This window comes from Penicillium canariense, assembly GCF_028826845.1.
Source record: "Penicillium canariense strain IBT 26290 chromosome Unknown utg000002l_segment0_segment0, whole genome shotgun sequence".
In the NCBI taxonomy this organism is placed as follows: Eukaryota; Fungi; Ascomycota; class Eurotiomycetes; order Eurotiales; family Aspergillaceae; genus Penicillium; species Penicillium canariense.
In genome coordinates this window covers 2,000,413-2,020,608 of record NW_026622729.1, presented here as the reverse complement: position 1 = coordinate 2,020,608, position 20,196 = coordinate 2,000,413, and the positions used below count along the sequence as shown (strand labels likewise).

The following is a 20,196-nucleotide window of genomic DNA, read 5'->3' as shown; positions in this document are numbered from 1 at the left end:
GGCTGCACGCGATACCGAGGCGGAACTCACCACCTCCGAGATAAGCGGGAGCCAGGGTCTTGGAAGTAGGAGGGGTGGATGTTCGATGATAGGATACAAGTTTGGGAGGAGGTGTTGAGGAAGGGAGGAAGCGACAAAAGATCGCGGCCGAACAAGGTTGGGTATCCAAGCAAGCCAATGGCCCTGATTGCGTGGATCAAGAAAAGAGGACCGTTGGCCGCTACATTTCCGACCGGTTACGCAAACTGGCTGGTGCTGGCCAAGGTACGCGGTACTGTCGGGGTACAAGCTCGGCAGCTAGGGGTTGTCTGTCATTTCCCCGACCCCATCGACTACCCCATACTAAATTGATCGTTGATGGTCACCCTGAATGCTTGTACCTTGCTCTTAATCGTCAATATTGGTCAATCTATCATATATCGCGCGTAGGATTTCGCGTGTCTTCATTTCCGCACGGGCCGATGATGTACCCCACAGCGTACTGTACTGGAGAGTACGCTTGTTTACGCTACACGCTGCCGCCGCCCATGCAGAGTGACGTCGGTTCCGTGCTGGCCGGCCCCAAAGTGGCTAGCCATTCTAGGGCTTCGCCCCTGCAGTCACGTGATAATCACGGGATCCCGGGGCTTTATCTAGCTCTTGATGCCTGGGGCGTCAAGTGCCGTTCGGGTCGCTACGGTTCGCCCGACGACCACACCTCACCACTCGGTCACTTCATTTCTGGATATTCTTATTTGCTCTCTCCCGGAAACCCACGGCCTCCCCGACTTCGATCTTGAGATCTTCTCCGGGTGAATACCCTCATCTCCACTCTCCAATCTCCCTTCCAGCTGTTCTACAGACCAATTGGGTGGGTAGTCCCCGGCGTCGTCGCCATACCATACCCGAGGTCTTTTCGTTGCCCGCGCCGACTGCTAACCCGACCTGCTCATGAAAGCTGTATCTCCCCGTTGTTCCCCGCCATGCTGTACCGCACCACCGCCGCCCGCTCTGTCCTCCGGGCTGTCTCGAGCTCCAATGCCTCTGTGGCTCGCTCGGTCCTGGGTAACCCCATCTTCAAGGCCCAGCTGACATCGTCCGCCCGCGCAATCCGCCCGTCCGTTTCGCCGAGCTTCGCGCTCGCCGCTCACAAGCCCGTCACCACTGCCCTGGTGCGCTACGCATCCTCCTCGGCTAAGGTAAGAAGATACTTTGGCGAGAATATGGGGGAGACCTCCGATGGCTAATGCTTTTTGCGCGATAGGATAGTGACGATGTCGACATGATGGCCGGTATGAAGTCTGAGGCGGTATGTATTTCCGATATCTGTCGATCAATTGTCTGTGGCGGACCACAGCTAATCCAACCCGCGCAATCTAGAAAGTCATCCAGGACACCTTCAGTCTGAAGGAGGTCCCCAAGGAGGCTCTTGCTCTCGGTATGGCCGGTGTCATCCCCTACCTGGCCACCTCTCTCCAGACCGTCTACCTCGCCTACGAGATGAACCGCGCCGCCGCCCTTGGTGACGGTCTGATCTTCTCTGGCCAGAGCGCCGAGCTGATGCTGCACATGCTGGAGCCCATCCAGGTTGGCTACGGTGCTGTCGTAAGTGCCCAAACTTGAAACTTCATATCCGTTTTTGATATCATCCTGCTCATCACGTCTTGGCACTCCTCTAGATCCTGTCCTTCCTTGGTGCCATCCACTGGGGTCTTGAGTGGGCTGGCTACGGTGGCAAGTACGGCTACCGCCGCTACGCCGCCGGTGTCATTGCCCCGGCCGTGGCCTGGCCTACCCTGCTGCTCCCCGTGGAGTACGCCCTGATCAGCCAGTTCCTGGCCTTCACCTTCCTGTACTACAACGACGCGCGCGCTGCCGCCGCCGGCCGTGCCCCTCACTGGTACGGCATGTACCGCTTCGTGCTGACCTTCGTCGTCGGTGCCAGCATCGTCGCCACCCTGATTGGTCGTGAGCAGATCCAGCAGACCATCACCTCCGAGCACACGATCAAGGACAAGATCAACGCCCTGATCTTCCTCCAGAAGAAGGAGAAGGAGGAGGCCAAGGCTCGTCTGGCCGCCGAGCGTGGTGAGGATGAGGAGTAGATTCCATTTTTCTCTTTTTTTTTGATATGGTTCTATTGAACCCAAGGAAAAAAAAGACTTACCAACTGTATGGGGGGAGGAGGGAGGTGGATACCTGATAACCCCCGTGTTTTCTCTTGTTTGCATTCCCCGCGATTTCCTGTAGAATATACGCAGAACGCACTAGGGCCGAAGCTTCTATTGATTTTCCTTTGTTTTTTGAATTGGAGAGTTACACCAAAGAAAAGAAAGGAAACGAAACGTGAAGATAAGGCGAGAGGTCCGCAGGTCATGGGATATATATCCAGCCAAGACAGGAGCTACATAACTAGTAGATAGTAGTCGATCTCCTTAAACCCAGTTGCCAGCCCACGTGCACGTGCACAGGTAATCCTAGCTAACCCGAATTAAGCGCCGTAAAAGCCCATTGGGGAAAAAAGCTCAAGAACAAGGAAGCGGCCCAAAATGGAGGATTTGGATTCGATAATCACGTAACGAATGATTCGGCGGCGACAGCAGCCACCAAGGCGCAATGCGGGTTCCCGACCGGCCCCGGTGACGAGGAGCGGGCCTCGAAAATGGCCGAATTTCCCTGGTTGCACGCAAGGAGAGGCCCGCTTAAGACCTGTAGTCGATCCCGACGGCGATGAAGAGCCGAGTTTAGTTTCTTTGGGACCAGTGATGCTATTTGATTTTTGAAGTGACCCAATCAAATCCACCGTCGATGAAAAAGAAATCAATCTATAGAATCCGAAATTCCTCGGCGTCGCCATCCGAAACCTGGCAGGGATTGGAATCCTAGCTATAGTCTAAATTCAACAGGGATTGAATGTTCAGGGTGGCCCGGCGTCCACGCTATTTGGGGTAGTGCTGGGAGGGGAAGGTAAAGCGAGGGCGCATACCGCCCCGATTGGCAGGTTGGGCCATCCCCCTTCCTCCCCCGGCGCCGCGAGAGAGAACATGCGGGTAGCGTTCCCGCAGGATCGTCCCTTTTCTTCGTCTCGCGTGATCTACTGACGCGCACGTCCCCGTCCCTGGCAGGTTGGGCATCCGATCCGTCGGCTTCCCCGCGAGACAGTATGGCCAAGATAGGCTACGACAAGTGGGAGGAGAAGGGGCCGCGGAAGGGTGCCTTCAGTTAGGGTTGTTCTCCAGGTCTCGCTGGCTATTGATAGTACACACACAGTTGTGTGGACGAGACATGGATCCAAGACGTCACCACCCGAGCGCGACGGCGAGATGATTGGGCTACCAAGGGCGTGGGTTGACTGTTCGTATCATTACCTAGAAGATGCCCAGAACGATGATCGCAGAACTATATACAGCCGTTGGAGCGTGATTGAACATCCGGACGGACTATAGGCATATAACGGAGTACATCTGTACATCCCGTATCCATAGTAGACACTAGGGTCTATGGGGGCAAGTGGATCGTGGAACTTTCGGGTCCAGGTCCCCGTCCCAGTGGCAAGCAAGTAGTCCGTCAACGCCCAGCCAAGGGACCCGGTTTCGTGGAATTGTTCTTGGCTGCGGCTACGGTCCGGTCTCCAGGAAGGTGGAAGTCAGTATGGAGTATGGAGTATGGAGTACGGAGTACGGAGTACGGAGGGGTAGACGGTGATGGTGGTAATCGCTAGCGGTAGATTATCCACATAGAAACATATTTCTTCCGGTGAGATTTCTCCATGAATCGGAGCCAATTGCTCAGCCAGCACCCTCCAGAAAGGGAGCGAGAAAAGAAAAAAAAAAAGGGGTCTAGAACGTGCAGGGGACCGCTAACGGACAAAACGGAGCGTGTCATGTGCCTCGATCGCCGGGGCTCTGACGCTAAATTGACTAGAGGGGGGGCTATCTATAGATCGTGGACAGGGGAAGATGCTGGACTATCATGTTCCGTGATAGGTCCACCCCTCAAGTGCTGCACAGAATCAGACAGCATAGAGGCGTTGAAATCAGGATGAAGCTTGACAATAAGCATTGAACATGTCACCGGACCTGGACTATATCGAGAGTATATAGGAGAGGAGTATGGCGTGGGAGGGTGGAAGGATGAAAGGACGGGAGGGCGGGAGGACGGGAGGATGGAAGGATGGAAAGAAGAATGGAAGAATCATCAGGCTGCAAGGGCCAGTCCAGTATGGATCTCTGCACAGGGCGTGTAAAAGGGCTGCGTGCAGAGTGCAGAGTGCAGAGTGCAGAGTGCAGAGAGCAGAGAGCAGAGAGCAGAGTGGGGGAGGTGACGAGGTCTTCTGATCAGAAAAAAAACCCCGAACCGGATTTGGGCTCCTCCACCCACTCTCCAGCACCTCAGCAGAGGCCCAGCAGAGGCCCGTCCAGCCCGTGCAGGGCCGCTGCTGGGCCTCTGCTGGGCGCCCGCTGAACTAGGGGCTAATTGGGCTGCCAGGACGAGCACACCCTCGAGCGCGCCTGGCCCACCCGTTTGGATAAGAAGCCGCTCGTCTTCCCTGGCACGCGAACCTGCGACGAGCAATGTTCCTTCGCCTTTCGAATCGCCCCTCGTACGTCACGCCCCACTTTTCTTCCCTCGCCGTGCTGGAGCTCCCCCGGCCAGTCGCCAACACCGCCACGAGAGAGAGCCGAGAGCCCGCCGAGCCAAACCAGACAAAACCAGTCGGCCTATCGTCATACTTTCCGTCCGGCCTGCTTGCTGGTTGCTGCGTTTCCTAGGCACGGGCGTAATCGCTCCCCCACACTTTCTTAACTTGCACGCCACTTCCCCCCCCCTCTCGCCAACTCCTCCACTTCTCCTCCCAACTTACACCTCTCCTCTCTCCTCCAATCTCACTCACATACCCACCACGGAAGATGCGAAACCCATTTGAGCTCGACGAGAACAGTGTGGACGGGGACTCGGAACCTCCAACGGACCTGGAATTTGAGGTCGATGTGCGACCGCACCAGAGCGACGACGGGGACCGTGCCATATTGCAGGACGAGGAGCATCATCCCTCCGATCTAAAAGAGCGCTTCATCGGCACCATTGATCAGGGTACCACCAGCACTCGCTTTATTATCTTTGACTGCACAGGCGTCCCCATCGCCAAATACCAAACGGAATTCCGCCAAATTCACGAACATCCAGGGTAAGAACATGCTTGAGAACCCCGTCTCCCCCACCTTTTCCCCTCTTCCCACTACCACTACCATTACCATCACCACTCCTCCCCTCCGAAATCAACGCTCTCGATTAACCATGTCCCCCTCTCCGTATGCAGATGGCACGAACAAGACCCTTACGAATTGGTGGAGTCGGTCTACATCTGCATTGAGGAGGCCATGAAATCGTTCCTGGCCCTGGGCCACTCCCGATCCGACATTGAAGCCGTCGGTATCACCAGTCAACGAGAAACCGCCCTGGTGTGGGACTGGGAGACGGGCGAGCCCCTGCACAATGCCATCACCTGGACCGACACCCGCACCATGAACCTGGTGCGCGAGCTGAAGGAGAAGCCGGGCGCAGAGGATCTGGTCAACATCTGCGGTCTACCCCTCTCTACATACCCCTCCTCGGTCACGTTGCGCTGGATGCTGGACAACCTGCCCGACGTCCGATCCGCGTACGATGATGGCCGGGCCGCCTTCGGTACCGTCGACTCGTGGCTCATCTATAACCTGAACGGCGGTCCCCAGAACAAGCGCCTGGTCACGGATGTGACCAACGCGTCGCGCACCATGTTCATGAATCTCGAGACCCTGCAGTACGACGATCGACTACTCAAGTTCTTCGACATCGACCGCACCAAGATCCGTCTGCCCGAGATTCTCCCCTCGTCGGACCGCGAGGGCTTTGGCGAGATCTATGAGGGCCCCTTGGAGGGCACCCCCATTACCAGCTGTCTGGGTGACCAGGCGGCCGCGCTAGTCGGTCACTGCGCCTTCACGCCCGGATCCGCCAAGAATACCTATGGAACCGGCTGTTTCCTTCTATACAATGTGGGTGAAAAGCCCGTCATTTCCAAGCACGGCTTGCTCGGCACCGTCGGTTTTCAGCTGGGCCGGGATCGGAAACCCGTGTACGCCCTGGAGGGCAGTGTGGCCGTGGCCGGTAGTGGTGTTTCTTTCCTGATGAACAACATGGGCTTTTTCCGCGACTCGCGGAAGGTCAGTGATCTGGCGGCGACGGTGCCAGACAGCGGAGGCTGCGTGTTCGTGACTGCGTTCAGTGGTCTTTTTGCACCGTACTGGATTGATGATGCGCAGGGAACCATCTGTAAGTCTTGTTTTCGTCGGATCCCACCGCAACCCCGCACTAACGATGTCGTAGGGGGTATCACCCAACACACACAGCGAGGACACATTGCCCGTGCAACCATGGAGGCAGCCTGTTTCCAGACCAAAGCCATCCTGGATGCCATGGAGATGGACAGCGGCAAGAAGCTAACGGAATTGGCCGTGGACGGCGGCATGAGCAATTCCGACATTTGCATGCAGGTATGATTTCTGATGCCCCGGGTGTTCTTCTCTCCCTCTCCTCCCTGACTTTCAATAACTAACTATTGCTTGTTCCCCGCAGACCCAAGCCGACGTCATCCAGATCCCTGTCGAGCGCCCTGCCATGCACGAGACCACTGCCCTCGGCGCCGCCATCGCCGCGGCCTTCGCGATCGACATTTGGAAGGACTTCTCCGACCTCAAGCACATGAATCGTGCCAACCGCGCCACCTTCGAACCCCAAATCTCGCTCAAGGACAGCACCCGCATGTACAAACGATGGTCCAAAGCCGTGGAGATGTCCCGTGGCTGGATGGAGACCAAGGAGGAGGCGGGCGACGAATAAATACAACCCCGCACCAACCCGACTATTCCGCACTGCTCCATACCACTATTGTGTCTTCTTTTGTCTGTCAAGCATGACTGCGAGTCAGTCTGCTTGCTGTTCACGGCCGGGAGATCCGATCGGTGTGTTCCCACGCACGCTTTCCAGAGAGAATACGCCCTAAACCAAATAACCCACAACCGCGCCCCCTCTTCCTACCTACCCCCTTCGTCTCTCGTGGATTGGATATCCCTGCTGTGGTTTCTCCCCGGGTCTATGGGACACGCAACCCATACATACTCACATTCCACTATACATACTTAAGAGGCCCTTTCTCCTTAGATAGCCCTGTTTCTAATTGGCGAGCCGATCGGCCTCCGCGCCGCCTGTCTTCCTTCATGACCGTGATGAATGGTTGTGTTTTTTTTCCAGCTATGATTTTGTCGGGAAAGAGCTGGTCTTGATTTCTTTTCCTTTTTCTCATCCTTTCCTTCATTTTCAGCTCCCCCGCCCACCCTTTTGGTTCGTATTTGTCTTGGCCGACGCGTTTTAAGTTCGTCGAGTCACGGTTGCATCTGATGTACGTACATAGCAGCGGGAATCGTGTGAAATCAATAAATAAATAAAAATTCCAAAGCCAAAAAGTTCTTATTCTCTGTCTAACACTACCATCTAAGACTGTTACTTGCCATCTAGGTAGATGTCGGTATAAAACAAAGCAGCCCATCCACTGAAGCTGAACCATCCCTGCCACGACTATGGCATCAGGCACAACATACATCTAACTACAATCCCACGTTAACACAACCCCACCCCCTCCAAACAATGTTGTCATACCTGACGAACCTTCCCCATGCACCGAAATAGAACCCAAGAACTCCCCGAGATACTGAGTGCCCTATCTTGGTTCTGATGGCGTCAAGCGCGCCGCGAACCAGGCACCGGCCCCATGATCGCCGTTGACCTGGCGGGTCCGGCTTATGACATCATGCCCGTTGTGGAGAATAGGCTCCGGCGGCCGGGCGGGCGAGATACCTGCCAATGAGATGATGGGGTAAGATGGTACGGGAATGATGCAAAAATTGTCCGCAGGGACGAGCATTGACCATAGTGGGGACGATATATGGATTCAGATCTGCAGGGCGGTGGGCTTGTTTTTGGGTGGTGGGGATTTAGCCTGGTTTGGAGTCCATGGTCAATTGATTGGATGATCTGTACGCATATCCGGGTTGATGTCGGATCTACAGTATATCGTATTTGGTAGATGTGGAACTTGCAATGTTCAATCCATCACTATTTCCCCATGCGACTTGTGCGCTTTGCGCTTCGCGGTAGTAGGCATACAGATACAGGGTTGTATGTACAAGACAATACGGCGGCTGGGACTTTGTCCTCGCCGAACGAGGGGCATCAAGGGTGAAGAGCGATGATGTGAATCAGAAGATAAGAGAAAAAGCGAAAAAGCGAAAAGAGAAGCATGGTATTTTCAGTATCGACGCCCGAACGATCCGGGAATGCACAATGGAGAGAGAGGAAATTTGACGGCCAGGCACAAATCAAATATAAAGTGACAAGACAAAGAAGAAATGAAAAAGGGGAAAATCGAACAGCCGAGGAACATGCACGCCGTACGGTGAAGCTTACTCTGCCGCCGTGCCTGGACCCTCCGCTGCCGCCGTCGGGTTTAGGTTAGCTGCCTGCAGGGCCTCGGGCAGCTTGATGGGCGCGCTGGGCGACAAGGAGATCTTGTCGAGCTTCTCGCCGCGGAGCACCTGCTCCATTTCATCCTTGGTCAGGGTCTCGTACTCGATCAGGGCCCTGGTCAGGATTTCCAGCTCGTTGCGCTTCTCGGTGAGGATTTTTGTTGCGCGGGCGCGGGCCTCCTCGACGAGGCGGCGCACTTCGGCTTCGATCTCTTGCTTCGTCTCTGAGGAGAGGCGGTTGTAGTTGGTCGACAGGTCGACGTTACCCAGCTTCTTGGAGTAGCCGAATTGGGTGATCAGGGTGAAGGCGGTTTCCGTTGCTTGTTGGATGTCCTGGAGAGGTTTAGGTTTAGTACATAGCTGTGTGCGTCTTTATGGTGTATAGAACTTACCGCTGAGATACCACTTGTAACGTTGTCCGGGCCGAAGATCATCTCCTCGGCGACCTTGCCGCCCATGGCGACGTCGATGTCAGACAGATACTCAGTGTAGTTGCGCGAGACGGTGTCCATCTCCGGCAGGAAGTGAGTAACACCCAATGCCATGCCACGAGGAACAATGGTAATCTTGTACAGCGGGGTAGCAGATTGCGAGAAGTACGCAACCAGGGCGTGTCCGGCCTCGTGATAAGCAGTGAGGAGCTTATCCTTGTCCTGAATAATACGGCTGCGAGCCTCGGCACCCATCATGATCTTATCTTTAGCCCAGTCAAAGTCCAGGGGGCCAACCTTGAGCTTGCGGTCGCGGCTGGCATGAATTGCGGCTTGGTTCACCAGATTCTCCAGGTCAGCACCGGAGAAGCCAGGAGTACCACGGGCAATGACGCCCACATCAACATCCGTGCTGATCTGGACTTCCTTCATGTGATGACGTAGAATATCCATGCGGCCACGGACGTCGGGCAAGCCGACGATGACCTTACGGTCGAATCGACCGGGTCGGGTCAGTGCCTTGTCCAATAACTGGGGGTAGTTAGTAGCACCAATGATAATCACACCAGTGGTCTGCGAGAAGCCATCGAGTTCGGTCAGAAGCTGATTCAGGGTCTGCTTGACGTAGGCAGCATCACGTTCATTTCGCTTCGCACCTATCGCATCCAGTTCGTCAATGAAGATGATTGCTGGAGACTTGGCACGGGCTTGGCTGAAGAGGTCACGAACACGCTTGGCACCCACGCCCACATAGACTTCATCGAACTCGGAACCGGACATGTAGAAGAACGGGACACCCGCTTCTCCAGCAACGGCCCGAGCCAACAGAGTCTTACCAGTTCCGGGAGGACCAACTAGAAGCAGACCCTTGGGTAGCTTTCCACCAAGGGAAGAGAAACGCTCGGGGTTCAGAAGAAATTCGACCAGCTCCTGCAGCTCATCCTTCGCCTCGTCGCAGCCATGAACGTCGCTGAAACGTACAGTCTGCTTCTCAGGCTGAGCTTCGTTGTTCTGCTGGCCGCGGATGTTCTTCAACACACCGGTTGTTTCAACCAGAATGGTAATCAGAACGAGAGACAGATAAGTGAAGAAACCAAAGATGAGCAAGAACTTGACCCAGCGGAAGACAGTGTTGCCGAGAGATTCCTCAACCACAACGTAGAGAGGAGCCTCCTTGCCACCAGTACCATTGGGCTTATTTGACATTCCGATTTGGCCACCATGAGACCGTGCAGCAACAGCTTGGCCGATGGCCTGAAGCTGATCCGGGTTGAGATTCTGATTCTGGCTTGCAATAGCGCCGGACTCGGCACCACCAACACGTTCCAGAGCCTTCGCATAAATTGCCTCGGATGCCGCATTGCTCGCAAATTGAGCGCTACGGTATCTTTCCACGACAATGGCCGGCATGTTGGCGCGGAGAAGCGCCTGGTAGAATGTGTTCTGGGCATTCGGACTATTCGGATTGTTGTTCGCTGTCTTTTCCTTCTGAGCCAACAGATTCTGCGATGGGCCGCCAAACAGGAATCTTTGCTGCTGAAGTCTCGAGAGTCCGCTGAGTTTCGGGGTGGAGCGAAGGGTATTGAGGTGGAAGGGGGTCAAGGTCGAAAAGGATCGAGCTACTGGGGATGCGAAGCCGCGAGCTGGCGAAATCGTCGATGAGGTCCAGAGAGCGTTATCTGTTGTGAAACATCACAGATTAGATATGGAACAGTGAAGAAGATCTCAGAGATGTTGCTTACTTCCACTCAACAGCGGCGACAATCTGTGCGGCGCGGGCCGGTTGAGAATACCAGATCTCAATGCCTCCAGGGAGACAGTGTCCAGGCACTCCGGCAAAGACACACGCTGAAATGTCTGCCTGAGTCAATACATGATATCACTGCAATCCATACGATGAAGACATACCGCCGCATTCTGTTCCGGGGTGAGATCTTGTTGACGAATATCGCGAACCTCGGCCGCCGAACCTCGGCCGGCCTGCTTGAAGGGAGCGGCCAGAACGCTCGACATCGCAGGCCATAGGTCCGAAGTCACCGCGGCGACATTCTAGATGCAAGGAGCAAGTGTCAACGATGAGATCTGAATGCAGGAAGGTAACATGGCGGAACATACCGGCCGGGGAATCGGAAACTGGAAGGCCATAGTTGTCCGATATGAATCGGCGCTCGGCCGCGTGGAAGGGGAGAATGTGCTCTCGATGACGGGGTTCGTTGGAATCTGCGACCAAGAGAAAGCAGACAAAATTCAGTTTCGGTTTGGGGCAACTGCCATGACCGACAGTGAGAGCGGAGGCGATGGAGAGGACGGTGACGATGGCTTTTGCTCCGGCGGCGGGCCTGCGGCGACTGTTAGTTGCCACTCGGGCCCGTGTGCTTACCTGGACGATCACGTGATTTACAGTGGTCCTGAGGCATCCACTACTCTCATGCTCTTCGAGGTCTAATTAGTCTGCGATTTCGAGTGGAGCATAGAATAATTATCTGGAGAGCATCTAGCTGATAACTCTTGAATGTATTTGAATGAACCTACTTGTCCTAAATGAGGTATGTGGTTCCAGGAAAGCGTGAGCTGGTTAGCGATATAGACGTAGATGCCTGCCGTCCACCGTCGGCATCCCATGGTTCGGGCCTGTCCGAGTTTCTGTGGTGACCACCGTTTTATCAAGTCCAACCCTTAACAACATCTGTCACCTATGCACCTCTAAGACTACAATGCAGACACCAAGAACAACTGTTCACATATAGCCTCCCTCACATGGGACTTTGATGCCAGCGTCTGTATCTTCGATGATTGATCTTATGCAGATCCCTTACCCAACCACCTGCATTCACGAGCATGGGACTACGGAGTACATGCTGGCTTAAATAGCCTCACTCACGCGGGGAAACAAGCCCGGGCTACAGCTACAAAAAGCTTGTAGCTCGGCATCTATGGTTATGTCCCCAAACACGATCTTTTTGATGGGTGCTCCATTGCCTGGCAGTTTAGACTGGGAGAAGGATGAGCTTCTCAACAGCGCCATCCAACCATTCCAAGGAACAGACACCATTGATGAGCACCAGTCATTTCTTGTCCAAAGCAGAGTTTCTGCCAAATGGAGAGCTCTTCAACCTCTTTGCACTGAGCTACCGACAGACTACCATGCCTTCTATCACGGCCCAGAAAACCCAAACTTCCTGTCCACACATCAGCTGGTGACGGCTGATAACGAGTCAATGGACGAGGACTCAGTCCTCTCAGAGTTCTACAACCATTCATTTGTCGTGCACGAAACATCAGAGATGTTTGCTTCGGGATCACGAGAGGAAGAATCTACACAGGAGAGCGGACCACAGCCAGAGACTTTGGAAGCACCCACCACTTGCTCATCCGCAGAAGAACTTGTCCACGGATTGCCTCCTTCACTCCGAATTCCTGGCCCTCTCAGCGATCTGCAGGACCTTCCCACCGCAAGACATCTGCAGTCCATCACACCACAGACAGTGACAGTTAACTTGGTCGTCGGAGTCATTGCTGTCCACCCACCACGTCGTATAGTGACCCGACAATGGAAGACTGAGCTTGATATAATTGAACTGATCGTCGGCGATGAGACAAGGACTGGCTTTGCGGTCAACTTCTGGGTTCCTCCCGAAAAGCCCACTGCTGCCAAGACTCCTCAGGCTGATCACCTCAGTCGATCGCTGGCCATGCTCCGCCCTCAAGACATTATCTTGCTTCGCACCGTAGGGCTCAGTTCATTCCGGAATCGGGTTTACGGACAGAGTTTGCGGGGAGGCATGACCAGAGTCGATCTGCTGCACCGACGACCAGGAGACACGACGGATGCGGCTGGATTCTACAAGAGCGGGTTCGAACTGAATAGCCTCCACGATTTGCATGACGATCTGCCGCGGCAGAAGGCTCGCAGAGTGCGGGAATGGGTCCTGCAGTTTGTGGGTGCGACGGATGGAGCAGGCGGTAGCCTGTCAGGAATGTCTCAGGCACAACGTGGCCATCGGCAGCTGCCCCCGGACACACAATGAGAGGGGGAGAGGAGCGAGACCAAGTATTCGGGATGCGTCGATGGGTCCGCAATTTGGGAATTGTCCCAGGCAGATGAAGGAGGGATGAGTGGGGCGACGGATGGGGAGACCTGCTTCGGACCTCTCTCCACGCGTCCTGCGCCGACCGCAACCAACCATCTACCTAATACTACAGCAAATACCAGGATAGACACGGAGTGCTACCGTCAGGGGTGAGATCGTCTGACCCGCGATGGGAGTGAAGCACACCGGTCTAAGTTCGCGGGGAAGCCATCTTGGTGGCCCCGATCCAGTCAAAGGCGGCATTGGATGCATTGGCCGGGATGGGCTGGGCTAGCCAGGCCCAGCACGACCCAGTGCGAGACCAATGCCCACCACCCGGGGGGATGAGCAGCAGCTCGAGAGGGAGAAACCAGGGAAGAAAACCATCGCAACATTGAGACAACAGTGACCATGGATCCATTAGCAGACCTGAACCGGAATTGTAGTCTGGACAAGTACAAAGTCCGGAGGGACAGGTACGGAGCGTGAAGGGAAGGGCCGCCCCCTTTTCCTCGCTGCAAACGTGCCCCTCGCCGCCAATCACGGTGCCACTCACGTGCCCCACCCTCTTCCCTCCTGATAAAAATAAATCCATCAACGGCCAGGTGTTCCCTAAATCATGCTATTTCACTCTCTGAACCTCCCTCACGTCGCGTAGTCGCGATCATTGATCTCTTTCTCCATTGCTTTTTGCTGGTGTCTCTCATCCCATCCTCTCCACCCCCACAATGAAGGGTATGTTAACCCCTCCTCCCTGCAACCCACCCCTCCTCCCCGTCCATACTGACTGACCGCCGCAGCTCTCATTCTCGTCGGAGGGTTCGGGACCCGTCTGCGTCCTCTGGTAAGTCGCTGCCGACCTCTTATTTATTCATTGAGCTATCCAATGCTTCCATGCTTGGCCTTACGGGGAAATTGCTTTTTCCTTTTCTTTTGGCACACAATGGCTGACGGTTGACTGTCTAGACTCTTACTCTCCCTAAGCCGCTGGTGGAGTTCGGCAACCGCCCTATGATCCTGCACCAGGTCGAAAGCTTGGCTGCCGCGGGTGTCACTGATATTGTGTTGGCTGTCAACTACCGCCCTGATGTGATGGTCGCCGCCCTCAAGAAATACGAGGAGCAATATGGCGTGAACATTGAATTCTCGGTGGAGTCGGAACCGCTGGGCACGGCTGGCCCGTTGAAGCTGGCGGAGAAGATCCTGGGCAAGGACGACTCGCCCTTCTTCGTTTTGAACTCGGATGTCATTTGCGACTACCCCTTCAAGGAGCTGGCCGAGTTCCACAGGGCTCACGGCCAGGAGGGTACCATCGTTGTCACCAAGGTTGACGAGCCCTCCAAGTACGGTGTCGTCGTTCACAAGCCTAACCACCCCTCCCGCATTGACCGCTTTGTCGAGAAGCCTGTCGAGTTCGTTGGCAACCGTATCAACGCTGGTATCTACATCATGAACCCTAGCGTCCTCAAGCGCATCGAATTGCGCCCCACCTCCATCGAACAGGAGACCTTCCCCGCCATTTGCAAGGACGGTCAGCTCCACTCTTTTGACCTCGAGGGCTTCTGGATGGACGTTGGTCAGCCCAAGGACTTCCTCACTGGTACTTGCCTGTACCTCACCTCCCTCGCCAAGCGCAACTCCAAGAAGCTGGCCTGCAATTCCGAACCCTATGTGCATGGCGGTAACGTCATGGTTGACCCCTCGGCGAAGATTGGCAACAACTGCCGTATTGGTCCCAATGTTGTCATCGGCCCTAACGTCGTGATTGGGGACGGTGTCCGTCTCCAGCGCTGCGTCGTGATGGAGAACAGCAAGATCAAGGACCACGCTTGGATCAAGTCTACCATCGTTGGATGGAACAGCTCCGTCGGTCGCTGGGCTCGTCTGGAGAACGTCACTGTCCTGGGTGATGATGTGACCATCGCCGACGAGGTATACGTCAACGGTGGTTCCATCTTGCCGCACAAGAGCATCAAGCAGAACATTGATGGTAAGCATAACCTCCGCCATTAGCGTCTGATCCATGAAAGCTAATAGCCGTATAGTTCCTGCAATTATCATGTAATCCCTCCCCTCGTCCTTCACGTCGCTACGTCCCTCTACACTTATCCCTTTCTCGCCGTCCGATACCTTCCTTCCTCCCCGTCTTGATGCATGGCACCGGAGCCGTTTTCTGCATGATCTTCTCCCGCTATTGCGCTCACACTTTTTATCCCTTCTCGTCGTATCTCCCCGATAATCGATATCATCCCGAAACCTAGATGGTGGAGATGCGCGATTATTTCCGCTATTTGCGACATCTACCTCCTTTTAGTCTTTTCTTCCTTGCGTCAGAGCTCGACTTTTCATCTATCTACCACTGTTGCAGTCGTCCAAGCTCTGCTTCTATCTATCTACATCCCCGCTCCCTCTGCGTTTTTTTATTGTCTTATGCGGGTCTTGTTTCCCTGGCAAATGGCGGGCAACGAAACCATGCTCTACCTGTTTTAATGATATCATGGGCGCGGGGCGGGTTTTGTTGGTGTAAATAATTGAGAGGCGGTATTCAGAAGATGCGAATCCGATTCAAAAGATAATAAGGTATCATGGATTAACAAATCTTTACGTACATTATGAGTAGATTACAAGTGGTTCTAGTGAGCTCGTCCCCTCAGATTTAACGGAGCGAAGGCTGGCAACGCTCAGGCCCCGTTCCTTCTTGCCCATTCCTTCCTCACTGGGCATTTGCAGCTGCAGCCTTGTTCTGTTCCGCTTGGTCTAGAATGGCATCCCACTTGATTCGCAGCTCCTCCATCTGCTTCCAACATCCGCGACCAAGCTCCTCGAACTTTTCCTTCTCCTCGCGTGTCAAATCCTTTGCGCCGCGCCTCCGGGGTCGATTTCGATCGGCTTCAACAACAGGCGTTCCGACGACGCCGCCATGCCCCCAGCCCTCGATCTCAGTGCTGCTCAGACTTCCGACACCGAAGCGGTTCGCGGAAGAGCCCCATTTCACTCGGCCACCGCCCGCATGACGGTAGGGGGATTCGGTCGCATCGAGCGCACCTTGCGAGGATAGCGCGAGGAAAACTGAAGACCACGCGCCGAGGTAGGTAGATAATGGGTGCCAGGGCGAGCCAAGCATGCGCGCCAACCAGAACGTAGCCACCATCGCCCAGACAAGGGGGAGCGGGAGCGGGATGATGGATGTCGCGCAGATGCCTGGGTGAGAAACATACATGGTTGGGGCCTCGTCCGCCTTGGTTCCGCTATTGGAGTGCATAAAGCTATCCACCGCCCACGGTGCGGTGCTGGGTAGGTCCGACGTCAGAGCCAGAATATCGGTCAGGGCCTTAGAGGACTCATAAGGGGTCTTCGTTTGCAAACCCTGGATGTCATTGATGTCGAAGCACTTGATGGTAGCCTCGATACTTGACACCCAGATAACACGGCCCGGACCATTGGGAGTCTCGGCCTTCTTCAATAGCGGTGCCACGTTGTGCGCCAGCATGTAATGCCCGAAGACATTGGCGCAGAAGACAGATCCCAAGGCTGGCTCCTCCTTCTCAGGAGTCTGCTTGGCTGTCAAGACACCCACAGGCGCGATCTTGTAAGAAGGCCAAGTCACTTGATGGACAAGATCGGTGAGGACGCCCCAAATGGCTTCCGGCCAGTTGATTCCCGACCAACCACCAACTCCAGCATTCAGAATTACAGCATCGAGTTTAGGGATGGTCTGCAGGAGTTTGCGAGAGAGCTCACGAACAGAGAGAAGATCACCTAAGTCGACGCTCTCGGAAACGAATTTCACCCGCGCGGTGTCGGATGAGGAGGCAGTGGAAGATCGGAGGTGCGCTTCCAAGCGGCGGCGGGTTTCCTGAGCCTTGTGCTCACTCCGGGTTGTAAAGATGATAGTCAAGGAGTCATCATAGTGATGCGACGAAAGAAATTCATCGGCGAGGCGACAGCATATCGAAAAGCCAAGACCGCTGCATAGAGCAATTAGTTTTAGGGTCTCCTTTTTGTTTCCTATAGAGCCCCGCGGCGGGGGTCTGGCAATTGGCTGTATCGTACCTGTTGGCACCAGTGACCAATATGTAGAGTTCTTGTGGCTCCCGGGGAGCCTTGCAGTTGTCCATGACTCTTACCCCCTATCAAAAGTAAAGATGGAACGAACCCGTTGTTTTTTTTTTTCTTCGGGTCCGGGGAACAGCGATCATGTGATGCTCCGGCGCCTGAATGGTAGTGGATCTACAACACCAAGCTGCATCGAACTGAGTTTTTGAGTCGCGCTGCATTGGGAGGGGTTTTGACCAAGGATAACAAAAGGCTATCAAATAAACCAGATCTCTTTATGCCGCACTTCCATGCTGGCAGCCGACGTGATCATAAAGTACACATTAAACACGTGACCGCATATCCACTCAGACATGCGCAACCAGCTTGGCCCGTCAACGTAACCAGCTAATCCGATCACCAAATGCTGTGCAGTTCGCACAGCATGCGCGGACAGTTATGGCCGCGAGACTCGATCGCTTCCTCAACTCGAGCTTCTTTTCCCTCCTAGCCCTCATCTGCTTCTGCCTCGTCCTCCTTACTCCGGCCGATGCCATCTACCAATGCTATCAAACCCACCGATTGACGAACATCTTCTTCATCACCGGTGCCTACGTCATTACCTTTCTCCTCGCCATTCTCATTTATGCGACCCGCATCTACACGAATCGCACCACCTTGGCCGGTATCCCAAAGGCGTGGATCCCCGTTGAACAGGAAGATGTGAGCAAGAGCGTCAGGCGCCTGGTGATGGAGGGACTTGCCCGCAGCGCAGTCATCTCGTATCAGGCTCGCCCGCGCGACATCTCAGATGAATTGGACAGCTTCCAGAGCTACAAAGATCTCCTCGTCGACCCCGACCGCCCGCCATGGGGGCACATCGAACACCCAGGCTGGTCATCACCGGCGTCGCCCGATCTGCCCGATCTCCCCTACCGCACCGTCATTCAAGAACTACCGAATTTAATTGAAGCGAAAGCCGTTTCACTGGCTCCTGCAGATGATTTCTCATCAGCTGCTCCGGATGCCTTCCCCGATACGCGTGTAGTGGAAGTACTACAGAGGCCGGCATCGATGGGCCTGCGGCAGTATATTCGGCATCTCACCACACTGGGTGTCGTTAACCCTCCAGAACTTGGCTCCGAATTCTTAGCACTCTACGAGCGTGCGCGTTTCTCGTCACACCAGCTCCACGAGACGGAATTTCGAGAGCTGATGCACCTATTTGCCGAGATACTGAGGGGGATGACATCGCTTGCGCCGCCAGTACTAGACGTGATTCGCGATAGCGCGAGTTACCATCGCGCTGATAGCGAGTCAGTCATTGGGCCTTCGGACGAAGAGGGTGAAACAGATACCGTTGACCACTTCGGATACGATGGTACGTTCACGCCAATGCGGAGTAACAGTCTTCGACCGTCCAATGCGTCTACATGGGAAACCCAGTCCGGTTACGATACAGCCCCCGCAGGGCCGAGCCCCATCTCCAGATTTTCAGCTGCTAGCGGCACTTACAACGGGCGGGGTCCGTTGCGCACACCGTCAACTCGATCATTCCAGCGTGTCCCATCGGGCCAGTCTGGTAGCTCCGGAGGCAGTGTGATCCGCCTGGCACAGACGCAGAGTCCGGGGGATCTGCCGTACACCATTCACTACGCAGGCCGTAGAGAATAAAATGCCCACGTTTGCATCCCACCCCATCAGACCGTGTACATTAGTTATAGACCCAATACCATGAATAGCACCTTATCGAACCGACCCCCGGGGGCGCTTAGTCATGCGGAAAGAGTTCCGAGACTTGGCATAAATGCAAATGATTGATAAGATTATTTCTCGAGTGTTACGCGTCATAGCGAGAGAAAACGGCGCACAGTCGGGTGCCGTGGCCAATTTTACCTTTATTATTTCCCAAGATTATCGCTGCAGACACCGCAGAGCTCGCTCACTTGTCCTTACAATGCACCTCTTCCGCCGGGGCACGTCCTCGCTCTTCAGCTCCTCCAATGTTTCCCTCGTTTCCTCCAGGACCGACACCGACACCGACGCCGTGGGCGACAATGCGCTTGCCCAGGAGGGATTCCGGTCCGTCTCTGAATCTGATCAGCTATTCACAAAGCCAGATCCGGCTGTGGATGGCGAGGAATGCCTGCACGACTGTGCAACATGTACTGTGAAATACCCCGCCAAATTCGACATTGACCATGAAGACGAGTTATATGGACAGGTCAAGGGGTGGGCGACACATTTGCTGGTGGCTACGGGGAAGTCAGACTGGGTGCGCGACGTGGCCGACGAGGTGGGCAGTGTGATGGAGGCGATCGAGAAAGGAGGAGTAGAACCGAGCAATGGGGTAAGCCGAATCGACCAGTGTATCTCCCCTGTCGTCTGAAAGACCACTCATACCTCGCCATCCAGAGACTCAAGCTGTCCGCATCCAACATGCCCGTCCCAGACGAATACCACATGCACGAGGCGGGCAAGCAGCCCACAGACGTGCTTCTGCTGCCCAGTTTCACGGTCGTCGAGCATGTCACCCCGCAATTGGCGCCGGACTTGATCGAGCACTTTGTCAACAAGTCTCTGACAACAACCACACCACTGGGCGCCTCACCAGCAAGCCAAGCAGGCCGGGATGGGAAGGAATCCCCACAGCCACCAAACACATCCCTCTCAACCCCGCTCCGCTCACATCCCTGCCCCCATGCCGCCGTCATCCTCCTCTGCTCCCAGCGCACCCGCGACGCCCGCTGCGGCCAGTCCGCGCCTCTTCTGCGCCGCGAGTTCGAGCGCCATCTGCGCCCGCTGGGCCTGTATCGCGACATGGACGACACGCGGCCCGGCGGCGTGGGCATCTACTTTATCAGCCATGTCGGCGGCCACAAGTACTCGGCGAACGTGATCGTGTACCGGCGGCGCGACTTTGACTGGTACAAGCGGGAAGGCGCCGACGCCAGCGAGAATGACGAGGGCGCGGCGCAGGGCATCTGGCTGGCGCGCGTGCGGCCGGAGGAGTGCGAGAATATCATTCGGTATACAGTGCTTCAGGGCAAGGTGCTCAAGCCCGGGAAGCAGTTGCGGGGTGGCTTTGATCGGGCACGGGGGGTGACGAGCTGGTAG

The 20,196-nt window shown here is 55.2% G+C and overlaps 8 protein-coding genes across 8 annotated transcripts; 6 read left to right on the top strand and 2 right to left on the bottom strand.

Annotated features, from left to right (window-relative positions):
* Positions 1-962: 962 nt before the first annotated feature.
* On the top strand, positions 963-2,084 carry N7482_003939 (DUF3429 domain-containing protein; the record flags this gene model as incomplete). Its single annotated transcript, XM_056686064.1, has 4 exons — positions 963-1,178; positions 1,244-1,288; positions 1,360-1,584; positions 1,659-2,084. The coding sequence occupies 4 exons, from the start codon at positions 963-965 to the stop codon at positions 2,082-2,084; spliced, it is 912 nt and encodes a 303-aa protein (XP_056544806.1).
* A 2,805-nt stretch (positions 2,085-4,889) lies between these two features.
* N7482_003938 (glycerol kinase) lies at positions 4,890-6,861 on the top strand (the record flags this gene model as incomplete). Its single annotated transcript, XM_056686063.1, has 4 exons — positions 4,890-5,167; positions 5,300-6,294; positions 6,349-6,515; positions 6,598-6,861. The coding sequence occupies 4 exons, from the start codon at positions 4,890-4,892 to the stop codon at positions 6,859-6,861; spliced, it is 1,704 nt and encodes a 567-aa protein (XP_056544805.1).
* Positions 6,862-8,480: 1,619 nt separating this feature from the next.
* N7482_003937 (i-AAA protease YME1) lies at positions 8,481-11,119 on the bottom strand (the record flags this gene model as incomplete). The annotated part of the gene is made up of 5 exons (XM_056686062.1): positions 8,481-8,876; positions 8,936-10,653; positions 10,717-10,831; positions 10,883-11,023; positions 11,090-11,119. The coding sequence occupies 5 exons, from the start codon at positions 11,117-11,119 to the stop codon at positions 8,481-8,483; spliced, it is 2,400 nt and encodes a 799-aa protein (XP_056544804.1).
* A 788-nt stretch (positions 11,120-11,907) lies between these two features.
* N7482_003936 (uncharacterized protein) lies at positions 11,908-13,002 on the top strand (the record flags this gene model as incomplete). The annotated part of the gene is made up of 1 exon (XM_056686061.1): positions 11,908-13,002. One exon carries the CDS (start codon positions 11,908-11,910, stop codon positions 13,000-13,002), a length of 1,095 nt encoding a protein of 364 aa, XP_056544803.1.
* A 770-nt stretch (positions 13,003-13,772) lies between these two features.
* N7482_003935 (mannose-1-phosphate guanyltransferase) lies at positions 13,773-15,109 on the top strand (the record flags this gene model as incomplete). The annotated part of the gene is made up of 4 exons (XM_056686060.1): positions 13,773-13,779; positions 13,845-13,888; positions 14,011-15,034; positions 15,090-15,109. The coding sequence occupies 4 exons, from the start codon at positions 13,773-13,775 to the stop codon at positions 15,107-15,109; spliced, it is 1,095 nt and encodes a 364-aa protein (XP_056544802.1).
* A 648-nt stretch (positions 15,110-15,757) lies between these two features.
* Positions 15,758-17,162, bottom strand: N7482_003934 (3-keto-steroid reductase; the record flags this gene model as incomplete). The annotated part of the gene is made up of 2 exons (XM_056686059.1): positions 15,758-17,012; positions 17,098-17,162. 2 exons carry the CDS (start codon positions 17,160-17,162, stop codon positions 15,758-15,760), a joined length of 1,320 nt encoding a protein of 439 aa, XP_056544801.1.
* Positions 17,163-17,538: 376 nt separating this feature from the next.
* N7482_003933 (uncharacterized protein) lies at positions 17,539-18,753 on the top strand (the record flags this gene model as incomplete). The annotated part of the gene is made up of 1 exon (XM_056686058.1): positions 17,539-18,753. One exon carries the CDS (start codon positions 17,539-17,541, stop codon positions 18,751-18,753), a length of 1,215 nt encoding a protein of 404 aa, XP_056544800.1.
* Positions 18,754-19,036: 283 nt separating this feature from the next.
* N7482_003932 (sucrase/ferredoxin-like domain-containing protein) lies at positions 19,037-20,196 on the top strand (the record flags this gene model as incomplete). Its single annotated transcript, XM_056686057.1, has 2 exons — positions 19,037-19,429; positions 19,495-20,196. 2 exons carry the CDS (start codon positions 19,037-19,039, stop codon positions 20,194-20,196), a joined length of 1,095 nt encoding a protein of 364 aa, XP_056544799.1.